At 42.6% G+C, this 20,576-nt stretch overlaps 1 protein-coding gene across 2 annotated transcripts in view; it reads right to left on the reverse strand.

The window, feature by feature from the left end:
- Positions 1 to 2,674: 2,674 nt before the first annotated feature.
- gyg1b (glycogenin 1b) overlaps positions 2,675 to 20,576 on the reverse strand; it is a 72,418-nt gene continuing 54,516 nt past the window's right edge. For both annotated transcript variants that reach the window (XM_060922534.1, XM_060922535.1), the window contains exons 5-7: positions 17,288 to 17,414; positions 10,441 to 10,654; positions 2,675 to 3,473 (exon numbers count right to left, since the gene is read on the reverse strand). In XM_060922534.1, coding sequence (XP_060778517.1) covers positions 3,327 to 3,473; positions 10,441 to 10,654; positions 17,288 to 17,414 — 488 coding nt within the window. In that variant the 3' untranslated portion in view covers positions 2,675 to 3,326. The remainder of the gene's footprint in view (positions 3,474 to 10,440; positions 10,655 to 17,287; positions 17,415 to 20,576) is intronic.

Raw genomic sequence — 20,576 nt, forward strand, 5'->3', positions numbered from 1 at the left:
CCCTACCCCTCCGCGTTAACTGGGATTGGGATACCCCTACCCCTTCACGTGAACGTGCAAAATGGAGGGGAAGGGCCAAGGGGTATGTCCAAGGGGTGAAATGGGATTCGGCCTTAATGTTCCATTCGTATTTAAAAAAAAATGGTTGTTGTACACATTATTTTTTTCTTTTACACGTTTTAAACATCTCATAGCATCGTTAGCTAGCACCTCTTGGCAAACAACACACTGTGGCAGTGGAGCATCTTCAGATCCAGTCCATGAAAATCCAAACTTTAAATAATCGTGGTCATACTTCCTTCTTTTTTTGCTTGGCCCAGACTCTGTCTCCTCACTCACTGTAGCTTTAGGTACTAAAAATCGATCCATTTTGTCTCTGGCAAAGGCTAGCTGAAGTTCGTTAAATGTCCGCAATCGTAACTTATTCTGGTTTATTTTTCCTCACGTTGCGCCCCCCACACTTTGAAAAGCCCTGCTTTAGAATTTTCTATATTTCTGCATAAATATGGCCTAAAACATCATCAGATTTTCACACAAGTCCTAAAAGTAGATAAAGAGAACCCAGTTAAACAAATGAGACAAAAAATTATACTTGCTCATTTATTTATTGAGGAAAATGATCCAATATTACATATCTGTGAGTGGCAAAAGTATGTGAACCTTTGCTTTCAGTATCTGGTGTGACCCCCTTGTGCAGCAATAACTGCAACTAAACGTTTGCGGTAACTGTTGATCAGTCCTGCACACCGGCTTGGAGGAATTTTAGCCCATTCCTCCGTACAGAACAGCTTCAACTCTGGGATGTTGGTGGGTTTCCTCACATGAACTGCTTACTTCACGTCCTTCCACAACATCTCGATTGGATTAAGGTCAGGACTTTGACTTGGCCATTCCAAAACATTAACTTTATTCTTCTTTAACCATTCTTTGGTAGAACGACTTGTGTGCTTAGGGTCATTGTCTTGCTGCATGACCCACCTTCTCTTGAGATTCAGTTCATGGACAGATGTCCTGACATTTTCCTTTATAATTCACTGGTATAATTCAGAATTCATTGTTCCATCAATGATGGCAAGCTGTCCTGGCCCAGATGCAGCAAAACAGGCCCAAACCATGACACTACCACCACCATGTTTCACAGATGGGATAAGGTTCTTATGCTGGAATGCAGTGTTTTCCTTTCTCCAAACATAACGCTTCTCATTTAAACCAAAAAGTTCTATTCTGGTCTCATCCGTCCACAAAACATTTTTCCAATAGCCTTCTGGCTTGTCCACATGATCTTTAGCAAACTGCAGACGAGCAGCAATGTTCTTTTTGGAGAGCAGTGGCTTTCTCCTTGCAACCCTGCCATGCACACCATTGTTGTTCAGTGTTCTCCTGATGGTGGACTCATGAACATTAGCCAATGTGAAAGAGGCCTTCAGTTGCTTAGAAGTTACCCTGGGGTCCTTTGTGACCTCGCCGACTATTACACGCCTTGCTCTTGGAGTGATCTTTGTTAGTCGACCACTCCTGGGGAGGGCAACAATGGTCTTGAATTTCCTCCATCTGTACACAATCTGATCTGTACACAATCTGGTGGAGTCCAAACTCTTTAGAGATGGTTTTGTAACCTTTTCCAGTCTGATGAGCATCAACAATGCTTTTTCTGAGGTTCTCAGAAATCTCCTTTATTCGCGTCATGATACACTTCCACAAACATGTGTTGTGAAGATCAGACTTTGATAGATCCCTGTTCTTTAAATAAAACAGGGTGCCCACTCACACCTGATTGTCATCCCATTGATTGAAAACACCCGACTCTAATTTCACCTTCAAATTAACTGCTAATCCTAGAGGTTCACATACTTTTACCACTCTCAGATATGTAATATTGGATCATTTTTCTCAAATAAATGACCAAGTATAACATTTGTCTTATTTGTTTAACTGGGTTCGCTTTACTTTTAGGACTTGTGACAATCTGATGTTTTAGGTCATATTTATGCAGGAATATAGAAAATTCTAAAGGGTTCACAAACTTTCAAGCACCACTGTAGCACTTCACAAATTGCTACCGTCATTGCACTGGTTTTTTACATTCTAAGCAGAAATGATTGTTGGATGTTTTGTATTTCATCAAATTTGCAAAAAATAAAAACGCTCCATTTCTCAAAATCCAGTGAATGTGGATAGAAAACATTTATTTCACTCAATCTTGTTGTACATGGCTTATAGCCAACTCAGTACTACGCACCTCATGTACGACTTGATTTCGTGGAATAACTTAAACATTGAAGTTAAAGGATTGTCATTTTGGCCCCAACTTGAAGGCAGGTGCATGTACTTTCTCCGATGACTTCTGGGACACGACTGCATTGCGAATCTTTATACACATTCCCAGACATTTGCACAAAGATCTGCAAGCCATTATCTCGAACCACTAAATTGTGCTACAGCTACATAAAATTTTTTTCTTACAAAAGGCAACCAACGTGAACACACTTGGTCTGAGCCACTGAAATACTTTGAGTCTGCATCTTGATCACGGTCCAGCAGCTGACCTCAAATGGGCAGCAGGAATTGTTGGAACGGCTTATGAAACATTTAAAATATGCCTTTACTTAAAGTATGGCTGCAAGTTTAAAGCCTCAATACAACACAACATGGATTATGCAGAGTCAAGACAACGTTTAACAATCACCAATGTTTATTGTGCAGATGAAAAATGTAAGACATTTGCAATGAGAGAAGACCGCAGCATTGGATGAGGTGAAGAGCCTTCACCTCACATGGACATGGACTAATGCAGACATTCATAAGGCGCAGAAATATAGACTTCAGTGCATGAAAACTCTGGGTGAAACCAAGGCAGCAACAACAAAAAAAATCCTAAGTTCAAGTGCTTTAAATAAAAAGTGAACAGACATTCCTAAGCGATGACTAGAGCAAGTCATGTGACCAGCGTCAGACTTGAAGACTTCACTTGTATGCGAGAATAACGCCATCTCAGAAATCTCTGCTATTAAAGTCTCGCCTCCTCTGTGTAAAACAGTGGAATTCAGCTCGATTTATAAAACATGACTATCTGGAATATAAAGAAAAAGGTATCTGGGTTTTTTGTGAAGAGCACGGAGTCAACATGAATACCAGTTTCACAGTGTACAAAAGTTAAGAAAGAAACTCAGTTGTGAGGTTGGCACGCTGCAGTGACTGTTCTGCATAGCTGAAGGAAAACCCAGTCAGGATGGCACTGCAGCCATAGGATCTACACTTCTGTTTCAAACCATCACTCTAAAACTGCAAAGGAGCCCTTTTACAACGTTGCTCCATTCTCTCCTTCCTTATTTCAGGAAAGCAGCAAGCTTCTTCTCAATGTTGTCAAAAGCGTCCATTCCCATGTAGTCTGCTTGGCCCTGTTCCCATCGCTGTTTACGCTCGGCTGAGGACAGAGGCGGCGGGCCTGGCAGGACCGGAGGCTGAAGCTCCTCCTGGTAGGACAGAACAAGAAAAAATTTAAAGTGTTCACACACGCACCTCTTTTCAATTTGAGTTCTTGCTGTCCCAAATTTGCTGCTTTAATTTTGCACTGGAGATACAAGATTGCATCAAAAGCTATAAGGAAAGCTTAAAAGCCGAGAGAAGTGTACCCCTTTCCCCCCCTCAGATAATAGTACAAGTCCCGACAATGAAAACATCGCTCCTGTAGAGGACGGCCCCATATGGACAGTTGAAAGTCGCACTTGGAAGACATTCTGAACACTTAGGCTACATCCACACGACAACGAGATGTTATTTAAAAATATATCGCGTCCAAATGGGCAACGATTAGTAAAATATCAGGTCCATATGGCAACGCAACGCTTGCTGAAAACGATGCAATACACATGCCACACCTCTAGGAGCGCTGTAAGACGGTCCCTTCGGAGACACCAGAACAATAGAAGTAGTAAGGACGCATGTGCATAAACTTATGCGCGAGACTTCATATTAGCCACAAAGTCAGGAAAATCTGTTCGTAAAATTACTTTCCAGTCTCACCTGTGAAAGGTAATCCCATGTGATCTCGTTTGGACGGCAAACCTGTTGGTACAGTTAAACACACCTAATCTTTATTCTCTGCTTTGACCTATCCAATATGGCGGCGAGGATGACGTACGATTCTACGTGGAAGGCAGCGTCTTTAATGGTCCGGAATAAATTGAATGCTACACGTTGCTGGATTAATTTGCTCTTCTACTCCCTTTTTGAGGAATGTATTGTAGGACTTAAACCATCTGAAGAGGTGAGATCGCTCCTTTTTTCCCTATTTTTGCTGGCGGGATTGACTCTGCCCTAAGGGCAGAGTCTCTCTCTCTCTCTCTCTCTCTCTCTCTCTCTCTCTCTCTCTCTCTCACTTTGCACCATTACACAAATATTCACAGTGAAAATATTTTGTAAGCGTGTTTCATGAACCAAGTTATAGGATTTGTTGACAACTCGCATCGAGTTCGTTACACTTCTACCCGGCGTGAAGCACTCCGTCATGTGGTTGTGACATCATCGTAAACAAATCCGTTCTACTCATCCAGACGACTTCACAACGGCAACGTTGCCAGATCTTTCCACTCTGGAACCCGTTCTCAAAAAGACTGCATTTTGGGCACCCAAAACGCCGGTGCCGTGTGGACGCCAGGCCTAAACGATAAGCAATTGTATCGGAGTCACCTGAATCCGTTGCCGTGTGGACAGGGCTTTAGTAATGCTTTTATGGCTGAGGACTACAGTTGACTTGCTAACTTTAGAACTGCAGTCGTCATGAACAGTTTTGCACTCAAGTTTCCATCAATGAAGAGTTCACACATCGTCTCATCACTCATAAGGATGGGTTCCCTTTTGAGTCTGGTTCCTCTCGAGGTTTATGTTGTCTGAGGGAGTTTTTTCCTTGCCACCATCACCACAGGCTTGATCATTGGGGATAGATTAGGGATAAAGTTAGCTCATGTTTAGTCATTAAAGTTATGTAAAGCTGCTTTGCGACAACGTCTATTGTTAAAAGCGCTACATTTCAAAAACAAAAAACCTTGACTTGATAGAAACCCACATTGTAAGTGTTGGGAACATTCAGAATTTGTCAAGTTTAAATTTCCCACCAAGGGAATCCTGGTACACTACCGTTCAAAAGTTTGGGGTTACTTTGAAATGTCCTTATTTTTGAAAGAAAAGCACTGTTCTTTTCAACGAAGATCACTTTAAACTAATCAGAAATCCACTCTATACATCGCTAATGTGGTAAATGACTATTCTAGCTGCAAATGTCTGGTTTTTGGTGCAATATCTCCATAGGTGTATAGAGGCCCATTTCCAGCAACTCTCACTCCAGTGTTCTAATGGTACAATGTGTTTGCTCATTGCCTCAGAAGGCTAATGGATGATTAGAAAACCCTTGTACAATCATGTTAGCACAGCTGAAAACAGTTGAGCTCTTTAGAGAAGCTATAAAACTGACCTTCCTTTGAGCAGATTGAGTTTCTGGAGCATCACATTTGTGGGGTCGATTAAATGCTCAAAATGGCCAGAAAAATGCCTTGACTATTTTCTATTCATTTTACAACTCATCTCATCTCATTATCTCTAGCCGCTTTATCCTTCTACAGGGTCGCAGGCAAGCTGGAGCCTATCCCAGCTGACTACGGGCGAAAGGCGGGGTACACCCTGGACAAGTCGCCAGGTCATCACAGGGCTGACACATAGACACAGACAACCATTCACACTCGCATTCACACCTACGGTCAATTTAGAGTCACCAGTTAACCTAACCTGCATATCTTTGGACTGTGGGGGAAACCGGAGCACCCGGAGGAAACCCACGCGGACACGGGGAGAACATGCAAACTCCACACAAAGGCCCTTGCCGGCCCCGGGGCTCGAACCCAGGACCTTCTTGCTGTGAGGCGACAGCGCTAACCACTACACCACCGTGCCGCCCCCATTTTACAACTTATGGTGGTAAATAAAAGTGTGACTTTTCATGGAAAAAACAATTGTCTGGGTGACCCCAAACTTTTGAACGGTAGTGTACCAACGTCACCATTATTAGCTGGCTTTTGCATGACATCAGGAGTGAGTGGTTTTACTGGCAGTTTTTCCGCTTACATCCACACAGTGTAGCTTCTGTCCAACTCCGCTAGATTACATTCATTTTGACGGAAACTTGTGACAGAACAACGTAGAGACAAAATCGTTAAACGACAATATACGACTTATGAAGGGGGAGAGGGAAAAAAATATAAAAGGAAAGCACCTGGAAAGCGATACATCTCTGCCGGGTGCAGCAACACAAATGCTGTCGAGGGAGTGGACCTGTTCCTGTTCCCGAAAGATGAATCAGTCGTCAAGACTTCGCGACAATGAACTGCAAAGCATTTTGTTTCCAACATACTGTAATACTACTAACTTGAGGAATGCATCTTCAACTTCCAGTCAGCCAAACACCCCCCCAACGTCATAAGTACTGGGCAGTCTACTGCCGGCGATAGACTATGCACAGCCACGGAAAAAAGTTGAACTGAAGACTGTCAGCTGTACTAGGGTAGCATTTCAGTCTTTTTTTTTTTTTTTTACTATAAAGTCAATTCTAATTCTCAGAACATTGAGAAACTTGTCATTCCATATTTGCAAGTCTGTCTTCATGATCGTCCTCGGGTTAATCAGTCACTGACACCACCCTCATCGAACAACTCTGGCTCGAATCGGTATGGTTCGATACCTCTCTCTTCTTCCTCAGTCAGTACATCAACTTGAACTGATGAAAAACTAAAACTTGAAGTTTCTCCCTGACTAAACTCCTGCTCGCTCATGTTTGTGGCCAACACACACCTACGTAGTCACGTGGCTCCTGTCTGCTACTTCCACTTGCTTGGTGGGCGGTTCTAAAAGGGCTAAATTTAGTCGGCTTTAGTCTGCGAACATATCTGCTACTGTGCGGTTTGGAGAATAGTTGCCTCTGTCCAGGGACTCAAACCGCAATGAATTTAACTATTCTGTTTTAGCGAGGGGGAAGCAGCATGTCTCTGCCTTTACATTTTAAATCCCCACTAAATCAAATCAAGTTTATTTGTATAGCGCTTTTAACAATAAACTCTGTCGCAAAGCAGCTCTACAGAATTTGAACGACTTAAAACATGAGCTAATTTTATCCCTAATCTATCCCCAATGAGCAAGCCTGTGGCGACAGTGGCAAGGAAAAACTCCCTCAGACGACATGAGGAAGAAACCTCGAGAGGAACCAGACTCAAAAAGGAACCCATCCTCATTACACTACAAGCTACATCTCCAAAATCACACTTGCATCAAAATACTTTGGTTAGTCAGTAGCTCGAACTTGTGGCTCCATCTGGACACCAAATAGCTTTTCAATTTGTGTAGCACTTTTAAAAATGGACATGCTAAAAGCAGCTTTACAGAAAATCAAGATCAGATTTCAATTTAAACGCATCCCTGATCAGCAAGGGAGAGGGGGAATTCCTGAGATGACCCTGAAGATACCTTGAGAGGAACCAGACTCAAAAGGGATCTGGGCAACACTGGATAGTGAAGTCACAGTCTACAGTTATAGAAGAGCAGTGCCAAGTGTGTTAAAAAGGACAGAGTATAAGAATCAGAGTTAAGTTTCTTGCAGACTGAAGTTATCAAATTCACGATTGAGACTGCTCTGAGCAATTGCTTTCTTAAAGATAATCCAGGTAAGATCAATAATTCTTCCTCAGCAGAAAGTTAGGCATCACTATGACCAGTCATTTATAGACCCCTTGCGCATGACGTCACATGTGATAATTGAGACACTGTCTTGTGTATGCAAGGCTTAATCTGTCTTCAATACGGTTCAGTTTTGCACCATTTTTGGTTGTTCAAATCGAGAGAAAGATCAAGGGTATTACCGTCTCCCTGCTATCAAGAAAAAATGTTAAAGTGAAGCAAATGCTTCAAGAAAAAACAGAAATGGTTGGTTAAAGAGAATACGACAAGAGGAGCTAAGCCTGAAAACTCCAGAGAAATTCACGATTTAAAATGCATTTTTTTTAAAAATAGAAAGTCAGAAGTCAGTATGGATGAGTTTGCTTAAGAATCTTGGGTTGTTTTTTTTTTCTCTTTGCATTTGAGTTAGCTTCATGAAAAATGATTTTCTTACAGGTGAAGCAGCTTCCTTATTCAACACGGAAAAATGTTGGAGGTTCTGAGACCAATGCCCATCTATCTTGAAAGTTTCAGGAAGATTGGTCCAGCTGTTTTCCCACATCATTAACCAAAAATGTTTTCCCCTCCTCTCCCTCCCCCATATCTTATTTTTATATTTGTATATGTAAATACTTAAAGGTCCCATGGCATGGTGGTTTGTTGATGCTTTAAACGGGCTCGTGGAGGTTTCCGGATGTTATATCCGCAGCCTTTCTCGAAATGAACCCTCGGCACGTAGATATAGCCTCCTGGGAGAAAGCCCCATTTCAGTGCTTTTCCCAGTGCGTCGTTTTGCTAATGAGAAGCAGGAGGCGGGGAAGGGTAGAGGGTGGGGGCGGGTCTTATCATTAATATTCATGACATGTAAACATGTTACCTCCGATTGGCTAACAGCACTGTGACGCTACCTCCAGTGGGTCAGAACAAGCGGATGTGGGTGTCTTACTATGGCGAGAGAGAAGGAACAAACCGCGAAGGGAAAAATACCGCGTGCTGACGTCATTAAGGTGCGACGCGAGGAAATAAAATAAATTCAACAAATGTTTGGGTTTTTACTGAACAAACAAATAAAATGAATGAGTGACTTAAAAAAAAGAATGTGGGTGTCTTTGTAAAAACTGTTTTGATTGGCTATTATAACCGAGCATGCTGCATGCTTTTTGGTTTTGTAGCGCAGAGTACCTGGCTAACTGCAGGAAGCGGTTAGCTGCACAGCTAATGTAGCCATTGCAAGGCTAACGTGGCACCGATTTTAAAACACGGCAAAACATAAGCTCATAAGTTACAGCGGAACAAGTGTAGACTCGACGGCGTATTATTGGAGTAAATAAAATTAAGCCACTGCGTCTTCAGGGGCTCTCCCGTCGGCAGTAAAAACAGACGCCCTTCTGTGTTGTCACATCCATGTACAGCGCAACTTCCATGTTTGGTGGCAACTTTTGAGCTGGGCGGGCAATCCATACAGTGGGTGGGAATCCAGAGGGGAGGCATGGGGATCATCTCCCTTGCTGACGTAGTAAAGGGAAGAGTTTATCAACGCGCCGTTTTGACGCGCCATTCTCAAATGTTGGGCACAGTTTGGTTTACACATTATGAAATTTCTAGCCACTGGGGTGACTTAAGAAGGTCAGAGGAACTCATTTTAACGTTAAAAAACCTCAGAAAGTGAAAATTTCATGCCATGGGACCTTTATCTAGAAGTTCTCCATTTCTTTTCTCTGTTTATCTGTAATGATGCTGCTGGAATCTTAATTTCCCTGAGGGAACCCTCCCAAAGGGATCAATAAGAGGTTTTACCTAATCTTAAAAAAAAAAAAAAAGTTGCCAGGAAAAACAAACCTCACCGGTAGATTAATATGAAGGAAGGATATTGCAAAAGACAGTTTTGACCTTTTTGGTGACCTTGCTTTTTGACCTTGTGTGAACACTTTGCCAATAAACATGGTTCCAATTCTCATTCGCACACCATACTGCTCTCAGCCAATCAGAACACACCTGAATGAATACGAAAGGAAGATATTGCAATTTTGAAAAACGATTGACGACCTTGACCGGATGACCCTCAATGTTGGAGGTTCTATAGGAGACCAATACCCATCGATCATGAACGTTTCATGAAGATTGGTCCAGCTGTTTTCCTGTAACATTTATTAAAAAAAATAAAATAACACCGAAAACAATACCCAGGTGGGCTCCGTCCCAAGAGAGATTATTAGCTTCAGTATCAAAAGCAAACCTGTTTTGGGGAATTGTATACAGTTTTGGCCAAATTTACACCCTTAAAGGTTTACTCAAAAAGGTGTTCGACCCTCTGTTGTAGAGTTGTACACTACCATTGTAAGGTTTCCCCAGACAAGCCAAAGTACCCAAACTGAAAGATTTCTTCCCCTCCCTAGGAGGGGGTGTGTTATGTTATCTATTTCTCTCATACGCAAGTATCCTGATTTTAGTAGAAACTCAATAGTTGAAAAGCTGCAGACTTTATTGTAAACACATTAATCGTTCACCCCGACACAAAACTGGATTGACATTTAGATTATAGAGCATGTCTGCTAAAGGACCATGAGAAACCGGAGTGAGTCATAACCCCAAAGCCACAAATGCTTGCTTGTACAAGTACTTGAGCATTAACCTTCTCAAAACTGAACTGTCAAAGCTGGATTTTTTTTTTAAATATATTTTTTTAAATCACAGGGTTTCAGCCACGTTGTCCAGCTCGTGACTGCTGTGTTTAAAACTCACCTGAACAGTAACTTCAAAAGGCTGGTCAGTGTGTTCTTGCTGCTTTATGGAAGGCACACAGCTGCTGTAAAGTCTCCACCACTCCAGGAGATAGCCAGGGTGTGATGAAGCTTCCTGTACATTCCCCTGCACTTTCCTCTGATTCGGGTCGAAGGTGTAGCTCCATGGCTTCGTCTTTCCAAGAAAGTGCACCACCTTGGCGTTCGCACCATACCTGAGGAAGGTGAGGTGGTTAAAGCTAATGCAGCTTCAGTAAACTTTAGACTGTAGCTTAGGTGAGGCTTGCGCTTAACTGATCAGGGATTAATATTACAACATTTTAAGACTGGCTTTTAAATTAAAAAACAAGCCAAGATTTAGAGGCGTCAATACTATGAATTTACACACAGTACATCAGAGTAGAGCCCTGCACTCCCGCAGGAGTCCCGCGGGACCCGACGCAAAGCAGTGCAGGACAAATTTTGAAAGCTCATTGTGGGCGCGGCCGGGAGGGGAAGTGCACAATGCAGGAGAGGTGATAAGCTGCAGTCCCGCTAACTAAAAATGTGTTTAAAATAAAATGTATAAATTATTAATTTATGTCTATCATATATAATTTGTGCTGGATATTTTTTGGCATTAATAAAAACATTTTAAGATGCCTAAATTTGCAGATGTGGTCTAATCTCGCATACGTTTCTGATTCCTTTCCGCTCTTCCGTGTTTGAGATCTCTGATCATGGCAGAAGAGCAGAGCTCCTCTAGCGAAGCTCACAGTGCTTCAGAAGTAAGTGCTGCTTTAAAAAGAGGTACATTTACCGTTAAAAAGTCAAGAGTCCTGAAATCAGACATTTGGAAGTTGTTCTCACTCATGTACGACGCAGAGGGAAATCAGCTGCCCTTTGCTTGTTGTGATAAGTGCCAAAAGGTTCTGACATACAACGGCCATAAATCAGGTACATCAGGCCTGAATTGCCATGTATGTACTGTCTTAAAAGGACAACAATTGTTGGAGTTCAGAGGGAACAACACAAAAGTGACAGATACGTTGAAAGCAAAGACCGTGGAGAAATGTATCGATTTTGTTGCTGCGGATCTCCGCCCGTATGACAGCATCGCTGGTCGGGGATTAGTTCAGTTAGCCCAACACTTAGTTGACACAGCAGCCACAATACGCAAATTCGATGTGCGAGATATTCTGCCCCATCCAACAACTGAGTCACATCATGTAGATGATGGGGCACTCAAATTTAGAAGAGCTGTTGATGACATGAAAAATGACGAACTTTCGTGAGAAATAACGCGAACATCTGCATCATGCGGGATTTGCGGGCGGGAGCGGGACAAAATATGGCAGGCGCGGGCGGGAGCGGGACTGAAAATTCTGTCCCGTGCAGACCTCTACATCAGAGCAAATTCACAGAATTTGGTGAAGTTGTACATCATTGGTTTTACAAATCGAGACACAACATAGAATGTTGCAGTTACGGTGCAAGAAACTACATTTAGAAGAATGAGCCATTATTTATTGGAGAAGCAGCAGGCAGTGGTCATCTTGAAAGTTATATTGTATCTGCAGTGCAACAGCAGAACAATCGAGCCCTCGATGTGTTGCAGCACATGGACATTGCGTCCATATGCCAGAATGCACTAGGCTCAAGCCTGAATCAGAACGTGTCATTATACCAAGTACGATGAAATTAAAAGCTAAGCTTAACGTGCAAGACCACATAGGAATAAAGAAAAACCCCACCCAGACAAAATAGAATGGTACCCAAAAACACATTATTAAAAATAATGTGCATATTGCAAGAAACTAAAGTGGCAAAGAACTTGTAGTCTGATGCTACAAATTCTCTTGATCCATCCATCCATCCATCCATCCATCCATCACACAGGGTCCTAACACAAGCATCAAGGTTCTAGTCCATAGAAATATTTTCACTGAATGAGGAACTAAAGTCATGCTGTGGATGAAATGCATCTTATAATGAAGGGTTTTTTTTTTTTTTACATGAGGGAGGAAAAACAGCCTCAAGATAACCATCTTGGTGCAATTGCGTTACACCTCTAGTGTAGGGAACAACTCTTTAGCATTCCTATATTTAGAACTAGAAGAAATGAGCATGGTCTAAACCAGCAAGTCCCCCGCTTTCTTTTTCAGGCTCCCAGAAGCATTGGGGGGAAACCCAGATGTTCACGTGTCAGCATGGTGTGGTGAACTCTGACCAAGCTCTTCAACCACATCACTCCAGTTCATAAAATGGTCTCAGGCCAAGTTTACATTAGACCGTATCTGTCTCGTTTTCTTCGCGGATGCACTGTCCGTTTACATTAAACCGCCTGGAAACGCCGGGAAACGGGAATCCGCCAGGGTCCACGTATTCAATCCAGATCGTGTCTGGTCCGGTGCTGTGTAAACATTGAGAATACGCGGATACGCTGTGCTGAGCTCTAGCTGGCGTCGTCACTGGACAACGTCACTGTGACATCCACCTTCCTGATTCGCTGGCGTTGGTCATGTGACGCGACTGCTGAAAAACGGCGCGGACTTCCGCCTTGTATCACCTTTCATTAAAGAGTATAAAAGTATGAAAATACTGCAAATACTGCCCATTGTGTAGTTATGATGGTCTTTAGGTTTGCCATCCTTCCACTTGCAAGTGGTGAGTGACTTGCGCACAGCGGCTCAGTCCCGAATCACTGCTCGTGCACTTCACTCGCGCGCTCTGAGCTGCGCACCCTCCAGAGGGCACTCGCTGTTCAGGGCGGAGTGATTTGGAGCACAGCCGCTGAGGAAGCGATGAGCCGCACTGACATTTCAACTTGCGTGCCGAATGTGATTAGCGTATCCGTGTATTGGCGTTGCTGTGTGCACGCGAATCGTGTATTTGACGCGGTACGCGGTGGTCCGGATCACCGTATTTTCCATACAAAACGAGGGCATTAATTAATTATTTTTCCTGGATTGTGGTCCGGTTCACCGTATGCTGTATTATATTACGATATAAATAAAAACTTACCAAAATCATACTGTGTTTGTCATTTAATACGAGTTTTTTTTTACAAAGTCATACATCATTTGTTATTTTTTCTCAAACCGGAAGAGAAATGCATGCGTAAAACACGCGCGCAATAAAAGATACCAGTTCTAACGCATGTAAAAAAGCGGGAGCTGCCACGAGGGAAGTGAAAAATAATTTTACCAACTTTCGTCATTATGTCTCAGGGTGGTTATGAACAGCTTCTAAGGAATAAGAAAAAATGTGCTAGAGACTACAAAGCAACAGAAGAAAGGGCAAAGGAAAGAATTTATTCTAAATTAGGGGAAGAAGTAGCTGAAAATTTAAAATTTGTCTTCTGAACTTGGTGGTCCGGACCACACCTGAAAACGGCGTGGTCCGGACCACAACGGTAGTCCGGACCACCGCGTACCGCGTCATTTGGCGTTGCTGTGTGCATGCTAATCGTTTTTAAAAACGTTAATCTGATGAGCCGCTGATACGGTCTAATGTAAACCCCACCTCAGAGTTGCACAGGAGTCCAAAATACAAACTAGAGCTGTGGCTACAATTAGACACCTTAACGATCTTTTGGCTGTTGCAAAAGTAGAACATTCAATATGAAAATTGTGCATGAATAATTACTCAAACTTCAACTGGATTTAATAAAAAAAAAAAAAAAAAAGAGCCGATTCCCGATTACTTGGTGTATCAGATCATGTGACACTGTTCCACAATTATTGGCATCCAGATGGATTTAAAAAAAAAATAAAATTATTATCTGTATGTGGTATCAAGTTAACAGTCTTTACTTAAAATGTTTTACATAGACTAGTACAAAATATCTTAACAAACGAAGTAATGCTAAATGTTTGCAAACAAATGAACTGATATGTTTAACCGGTCAGAAAATCTTTGTTCCACTTTCTACCCACCAAGTATTTTTATAGATCACATTGTCATTGTATTAATTTCTAGTTTTGTAGTTTACTAATGTCAGGCAATTGATCTTGTAACCACATGAAAATCCAGGTCAAAAGGTCGCATCCAATTTCTCCAACCAAAATATAAAACGTCTGATATTGTAATGTGGTAGACATTTACAACAAACTGGGGTGGAGAAAGAAAAAAAAAAATTGAATTCTGAAAGGAATAGAAAACTGAATATTTCAAGCACGTCTTTTTGTTTAATGCACTAGGAATTTAATTCTGGTCCAATTCCATTTATTGCAAATCGAATTCTAAATACTCCAAGCATTCCATTGTTATGAATAAAAAAAAATTATCTAAGTACTTCATCTACTTCAACAGTGTTACACAAAGATCGAGCCATAACAGTTGTAAATGTCACTTAATTCCACAGGGTGTCAATAATGGTGGACACCGGTGAAAGTGATCACCATTATCAACACCTCATGTGATTCTCAAATGCACGTTTAGATACAAAATGGCGACTGTCAAATGAAAGAGGAAGAAAGTAGGTTGACAAGAATGTCATGAAATATCTGAATTTGATCAGTAAAAACCATGCTAATGACCTTTCCACCATGCTTACCTGTGATAATGTCCAGGCTTTCCTCAAATCGCTGATCGTACTAAAAAAAATTCCATCTCCGGTAACGAGCAGAGTCATCAGACAAGATTAAGGCCAAGTTTACATTAGACCGTATCTGTCATTTTCTTCGCGGATGCACTGTCCGTTTACATTAAACCGCCGGGAAACGGGAATCCGCCAGCGTCCATGTATTCAATCCAGATCGTGTCTGGTCCGGTGCTGTGTAAACATTGAGAATACGCGGATACGCTGTGCTGAGCTCTAGCTGGCGTCGTCATTGGACAACGTCACTGTGACATCCACCTTCCTGATTCGCTGGCGTTGGTCATGTGACGCGACTGCTGAAAAACGGCGCGGACTTCCGCCTTGTATCACCTTTCATTACAGAGTATAAAAGTATGAAAATACTGCAAATACTGATGCAAATACTGCCCATTGTGTAGTTATGATTGTCTTTAGGCTTGCCATCCTTCCACTTGCAAGTGGTAAGTGATATGCGCTGGGATCACACACACACAGCGGCTCAGTCCCGAATCACTGCTCGTGCGCTTCACTCGCGCGCTCTGTGAGCTGCGCAGGGCCGGAGTGCGCACCCTCCAGAGGGCACTCGCTGTTCAGGGCGGAGTGATTTGGAGCGCAGGATGCCTGCGGAGCCGAGCGTATCCGTGTATTGGTGTTGCTGTGTGCACGCGAATCGTGTATTGGTGTTGCTGTGTGCACGCAAATCATTTTAAAACCGTTAATCTGATGATCCGCTGATACGGTCTAATGTAAACATGGGCTAAAGGGCGAGGCGGGTCTTCCGGTTGATTAACCAATTACTTAACTGAAACTCAGCTTTGTAAAAAATTGTTTACTGGTAAATCTGAAGACGTGTCGATAATTCTGGGCTGTCGAGAATTGTAGCTGCTACTCTAGTAGCCTAATGTAAAATCACTGCGACTGACTAGGCAGACACCAAGGATGTATGAATGCTGTACATTCACTCATGTTAATGAACATGGTATGTCCATTGAGCATCATGGACCACTCGCATATGAAAGTAAAAACCTCATACAACATTCTAACAAGCACTTGTCTCAACCAGATGCCCAGTCAATTCAAGCCAAGACAGACACTTGATCATATTCAGTTACATCCCCAATACGCTCCACGTGAGCAAAGTAGGCAGCTTGTACTGGACAGTCTCCTTTACTAAATCGAGATGGTGACTATCTTTGTAGATCAGAGTCATCACATGAGCATAGTAACAAACGGCCAACTGTTGTACAATGAACATTCCTTCGTCAGAGCTTTCATCAATTTGCCAGATTGGGATCAGTTGCTTTTGAGCACCAGGGAAGAGGAAAAAAAAAATCCCAGTCTAAATCCATGGCACAAGGAATACAATCCCCAGACCTATTTCGATTACGTTCATTATGTCTTATATTAAATATAGTTAGTTTTTTTTTCTTTTCTTTTTTATCAGACATCTAGTTTTTGGGTTTGTTTACCTGACGTTTCGATGTACGACTGTCGTCTTCCTCAGAGTGTCACCGGATGTTATTGGTGACGCATCTTTTATCAGCTGATGTTTCTGAAGGCGTGGCCTTCCTGTCTGGTTTGACAGGTCGGTCACACCTTCTACTGTCTGTTCGTCCCCTGCAAGATGGCACTCCAGGTGTGGGAGAGCATGTATGGGGGGACGAACAGACAGTAGAAGGCGTGACCGACCTGTCAAACCAGACAGGAAGGCCACGCCTTCAGAAACATCAGCTGATAAAAGATGCATCACCAATAACATCCGGTGACACTCTGAGGAAGACGACAGTCGTACGTCGAAACATGTCAGGTAAACAAACCCAAAAACTAGATGTCTGATAAAAAAGAAAAAAAAAAAAAAACTAAGTATAATCCCCAGACCTGTCATGAAGTAAAACCAGGCCATCTGTCATTTGATTGGCTGCAAACGGGTGCATGTTTCCATCTGAGACAAGGTGATGACCTTTTAAACAGAAATTAAACTAAGCCCTTGATCCCTAGAAGCCAACAGGGTGTCCCGCTTCAAGCCCATAGAGTGGAGGTCCTTTAAAATCAGAAATGCTATTTTTAGCTGGTGGAGTCAGTCCTACGCCATGGACATTTGATCTGGCTGGTCTGTCCAACGAAGCACATGGCTCAACCTGAAACCTGACGATCCTGTTGCCATATCGTCACAGAGCAGCATTCATGTGACCCACGTTTCTTGGGACTCTACATGGAGCTGGACTTGTTAATCCTCAAACTTTGTCAGATAAGTAGAATTCAAAACAGATCCAGACATGGTACTTACTGTTTAAAGGCAGGAAGGTAAGTGTAGATTGCTATGCTGCTCATATTGTAGATAAACGGGAGGTGTTTTCTGATATCCGCTGTGGCCCAGTCACTGAAGTAACCATTGAGTACTCCCTGATCCCCACCTGCAGAGCAGATAAGAGCACACTTAGCAACCTGCCCCTTCATATACACATGCAATTCAAATGGAAAAAGTGTTCAACTCATGAAAAGTTAATGAAGTAACAAAAGGTGTGGGGGGTTGGGGTGAGATGCCAGACAGCTCCAATATCATGGAGCCAAAATTCCACGTCAATAAAAGCTCGAGCCAATACACATCCGGCATCTGCTAGGCCATGCTTCAGCTGCTGACCTAGCAGAAAGGTGTTGTGCACTTACAGGAATAAACACAGTATGTATAACCGTTATCAGGACAAAGAACTAGGAAATGATGCATCAAGCTGAGTGGCATGGCTTAGAGCAGCTGACCTTCACAAACAGGACCTCAGTTTGACATTTGGTTATAAAACTCCAAACCCTGTTATTGCTTTTTAAAAGCCAGGACCACAAAAGATGGATTACCAATGGCTAGATCAGTACAGGCTGTGAATGTTTTCCTGGTGCACACTTAAATCATTGCTGACTTGATCCCAAATTCCTCCCTTCATGGCTGCAGTTTATCCACAATAACGCGTCCAGCGTGACAATGCATCATGACAAAAGCATGAAGTGCTGTAATGTTCCTGGAATTCTTTGGCGATCTGAGTTTTATTGCTTTAGCGAACAGAGTCCATGGACTACAACCATCTCACGTCAACATTAGGTGAATAATCTGAAGCAAAACTGCAGTTGCCCGATTTATAGCAACTGGAGAACCCATACACAAGTTAGAATAAAAGGTCTATGCAGACATTACATGGTACTAGGAAGATGCACTAAACTATTCACCCCCACCCCCTAGACCAACAGACAAGCAAGTATTTAATTTCATGTCCACATTACCAAGAACCAGAGGAACCTGCTGCTCACAAAAAGCCCAGGCCCGATTCCAGCCAAGGTCATGTTCTCAAAGCACTCACTGTACATCGCTGGAGCTCAGGTCAGAGATAAGCCCAGGCATGTGCAGCAGATATGTAACCGAGAAGAAAAACTTGATACACAGTTGAATAGATCTTTCAGAAGCTTGAGCGATCCTTTCAAGAGGGAAAACTTGAACTCCAGTTTTACTGTCACAAAATTAGAGCCTTGCCATCATGGCAACAGATTTAACAAAGCCAGGTTAGTTTGTTTAAAGCATACCAAAGGCAAACTAGATAGAACTCAACACCAACGGCGTGGATGGGGATGCCTCCGCCTGGTAGACTACACACCTTAAGTTGTGATTTGGGGATGGACATTTGACCTCACAGTAATGTTGACCTGTGACCTTTTAACCTCAAAATCTAATCAGTTACTGTTTGTCCCCAAATGCACAAATGGTGAAAGTTTGGTGAAATTCCTTTCATTTGCCTTGGAGATAGTGTTCAAGGTTTTCGGACAGACATTTGACTTCACCGTGACCTTAGACCTTTTGATCTCAAAATCTAATCATTTCATCTTTGTCCCAAAGTGCACAAATGGTGAAAGTTTGGTGAAATTCCCTTCATTAGTCTTTGAGATATGCCATTCACAAGGTTTGGGGATGGACATTTGACCTCACAGTAATCTTGACCTGTGACCTTTTAACCTCAAAATCTAATCAGTTCATGTTTGTCCCAAAGCACACAAATGGTGAAAGTTTGGTGAAGTTCCTTTCATTAGCCTTTGAGATCTCGTGCTCACAAGGTTTCAGGACCAACACATGCATGGATGGACGGACAACCCGAAAACAATGCCTCCTGCACCTTAAGGTGGCGGAGGCATAAAAATTAAAGGGGAACTGAAGGCAAATTCATCAAAATTCTCATTTTATTAAACAGAGGAATGCATTTTTGATAGCTATTGTCTCACTGCTATAGCAATTTGAATGAAATATGCTACGTTAAAAAATATACGTCAAAGCAATGGCTGCAAACAAGATTTGTTGAGACCTGTGCAAGGCATCATAGGATGGAAGTAAAATGTACAGCAGAAATCAAACCCTGTGAAATCACGCACTCGTTCACTGCTCCCTATATAGGGAATTACTATAAAGAGGACAATTGTGAGCCCATTGGTAAAATGGGGAAACAACCAACCAACCAACCACTACTTTCGGACACTAGTCCGTTGCACTGGTATTCACATCACTGTTGCACAATTAAAACGTGCCAGATCAGTCGGCTGGTGGGTTTTCAAAAATAAACGTACATACATGCGTGCATACTATACGGAGTGTATTTCCCTGTTGAGTCATCCGTTGTCCTTGAACTCCGGTGAAGCTAGAACAAAAGTTCTTCCTCCAGAATTCTCTGTCATGCATTGCATTGATGAGATCGACTGAGTAAAGCTGAGTATCATCTTCAGTGATCTGTTTGAGGGTAGTTCGAGGACAACCAACTCTTCTTTTTCCTTCTGGTTGCCACATCAGTAACTTGCTGGCTGATTCCTTTCCTCAGATCACATGGCCAGCTAGGGCAAGCCTCCTCTTTCGAATTACTTGAGATAGGGCTGGAAGTGGGCCATACAATTGTGTTCGGGATATGATCCCTCCATGATGCGTTGTAGATGGAGCGCAGCATCTTTGTGTACAGTATGTTCCATCCAACTTTACATTCCTGGTGCTGGTGCTAGCCTGGAACTGGTTTTTCTGGCCCCAGAGCCAGTTCTTTGTCAGTGGAAACAGAAAACCCGGTTCCAAACTAAGCACTGGCCCCGAACCAGCCCTGGAACTGCTTTGGTGGAAAAGGGACATCTACGCATATTCTGGACCAATTTCGTGTTTTTTTTTTTTACATGAAAGTATGTCCCCCCCTTTACACACTCATCCAGAAGGGTAATTTTGCACAAGGCCATCTGTCTACAGCAGAGGGGAAAAAAAAAAATCTGGAAAAATCCCAGATGAGTCTGGAGCCAGTTTTGTGATGTTATCTGCGGAAGCGCCAGCAGGCTGTGCGAGCTTTGCACGGTTTCAGTGCACAGCCTGTGTAGACCAAGCGCTCCTATTGTCCGGTCTTTTGGGAAACGATGAGTATTAATCCCATCAAGATTAGTGTTGCTACACCCTCCTACGCTACATCTGTTAACCATTTTAATAATTACGCGATAACATTGAAATTGCAGAAAACCACCAGGTCGTTTTCTCAAACAAACCAGCGCTGACGTAGGATTCAGAGGGAGGCGTCCCGCAC

Source organism: Neoarius graeffei, chromosome 5 (genome assembly GCF_027579695.1).
Source record: "Neoarius graeffei isolate fNeoGra1 chromosome 5, fNeoGra1.pri, whole genome shotgun sequence".
NCBI lineage: Eukaryota > Metazoa > Chordata > Actinopteri > Siluriformes > Ariidae > Neoarius > Neoarius graeffei.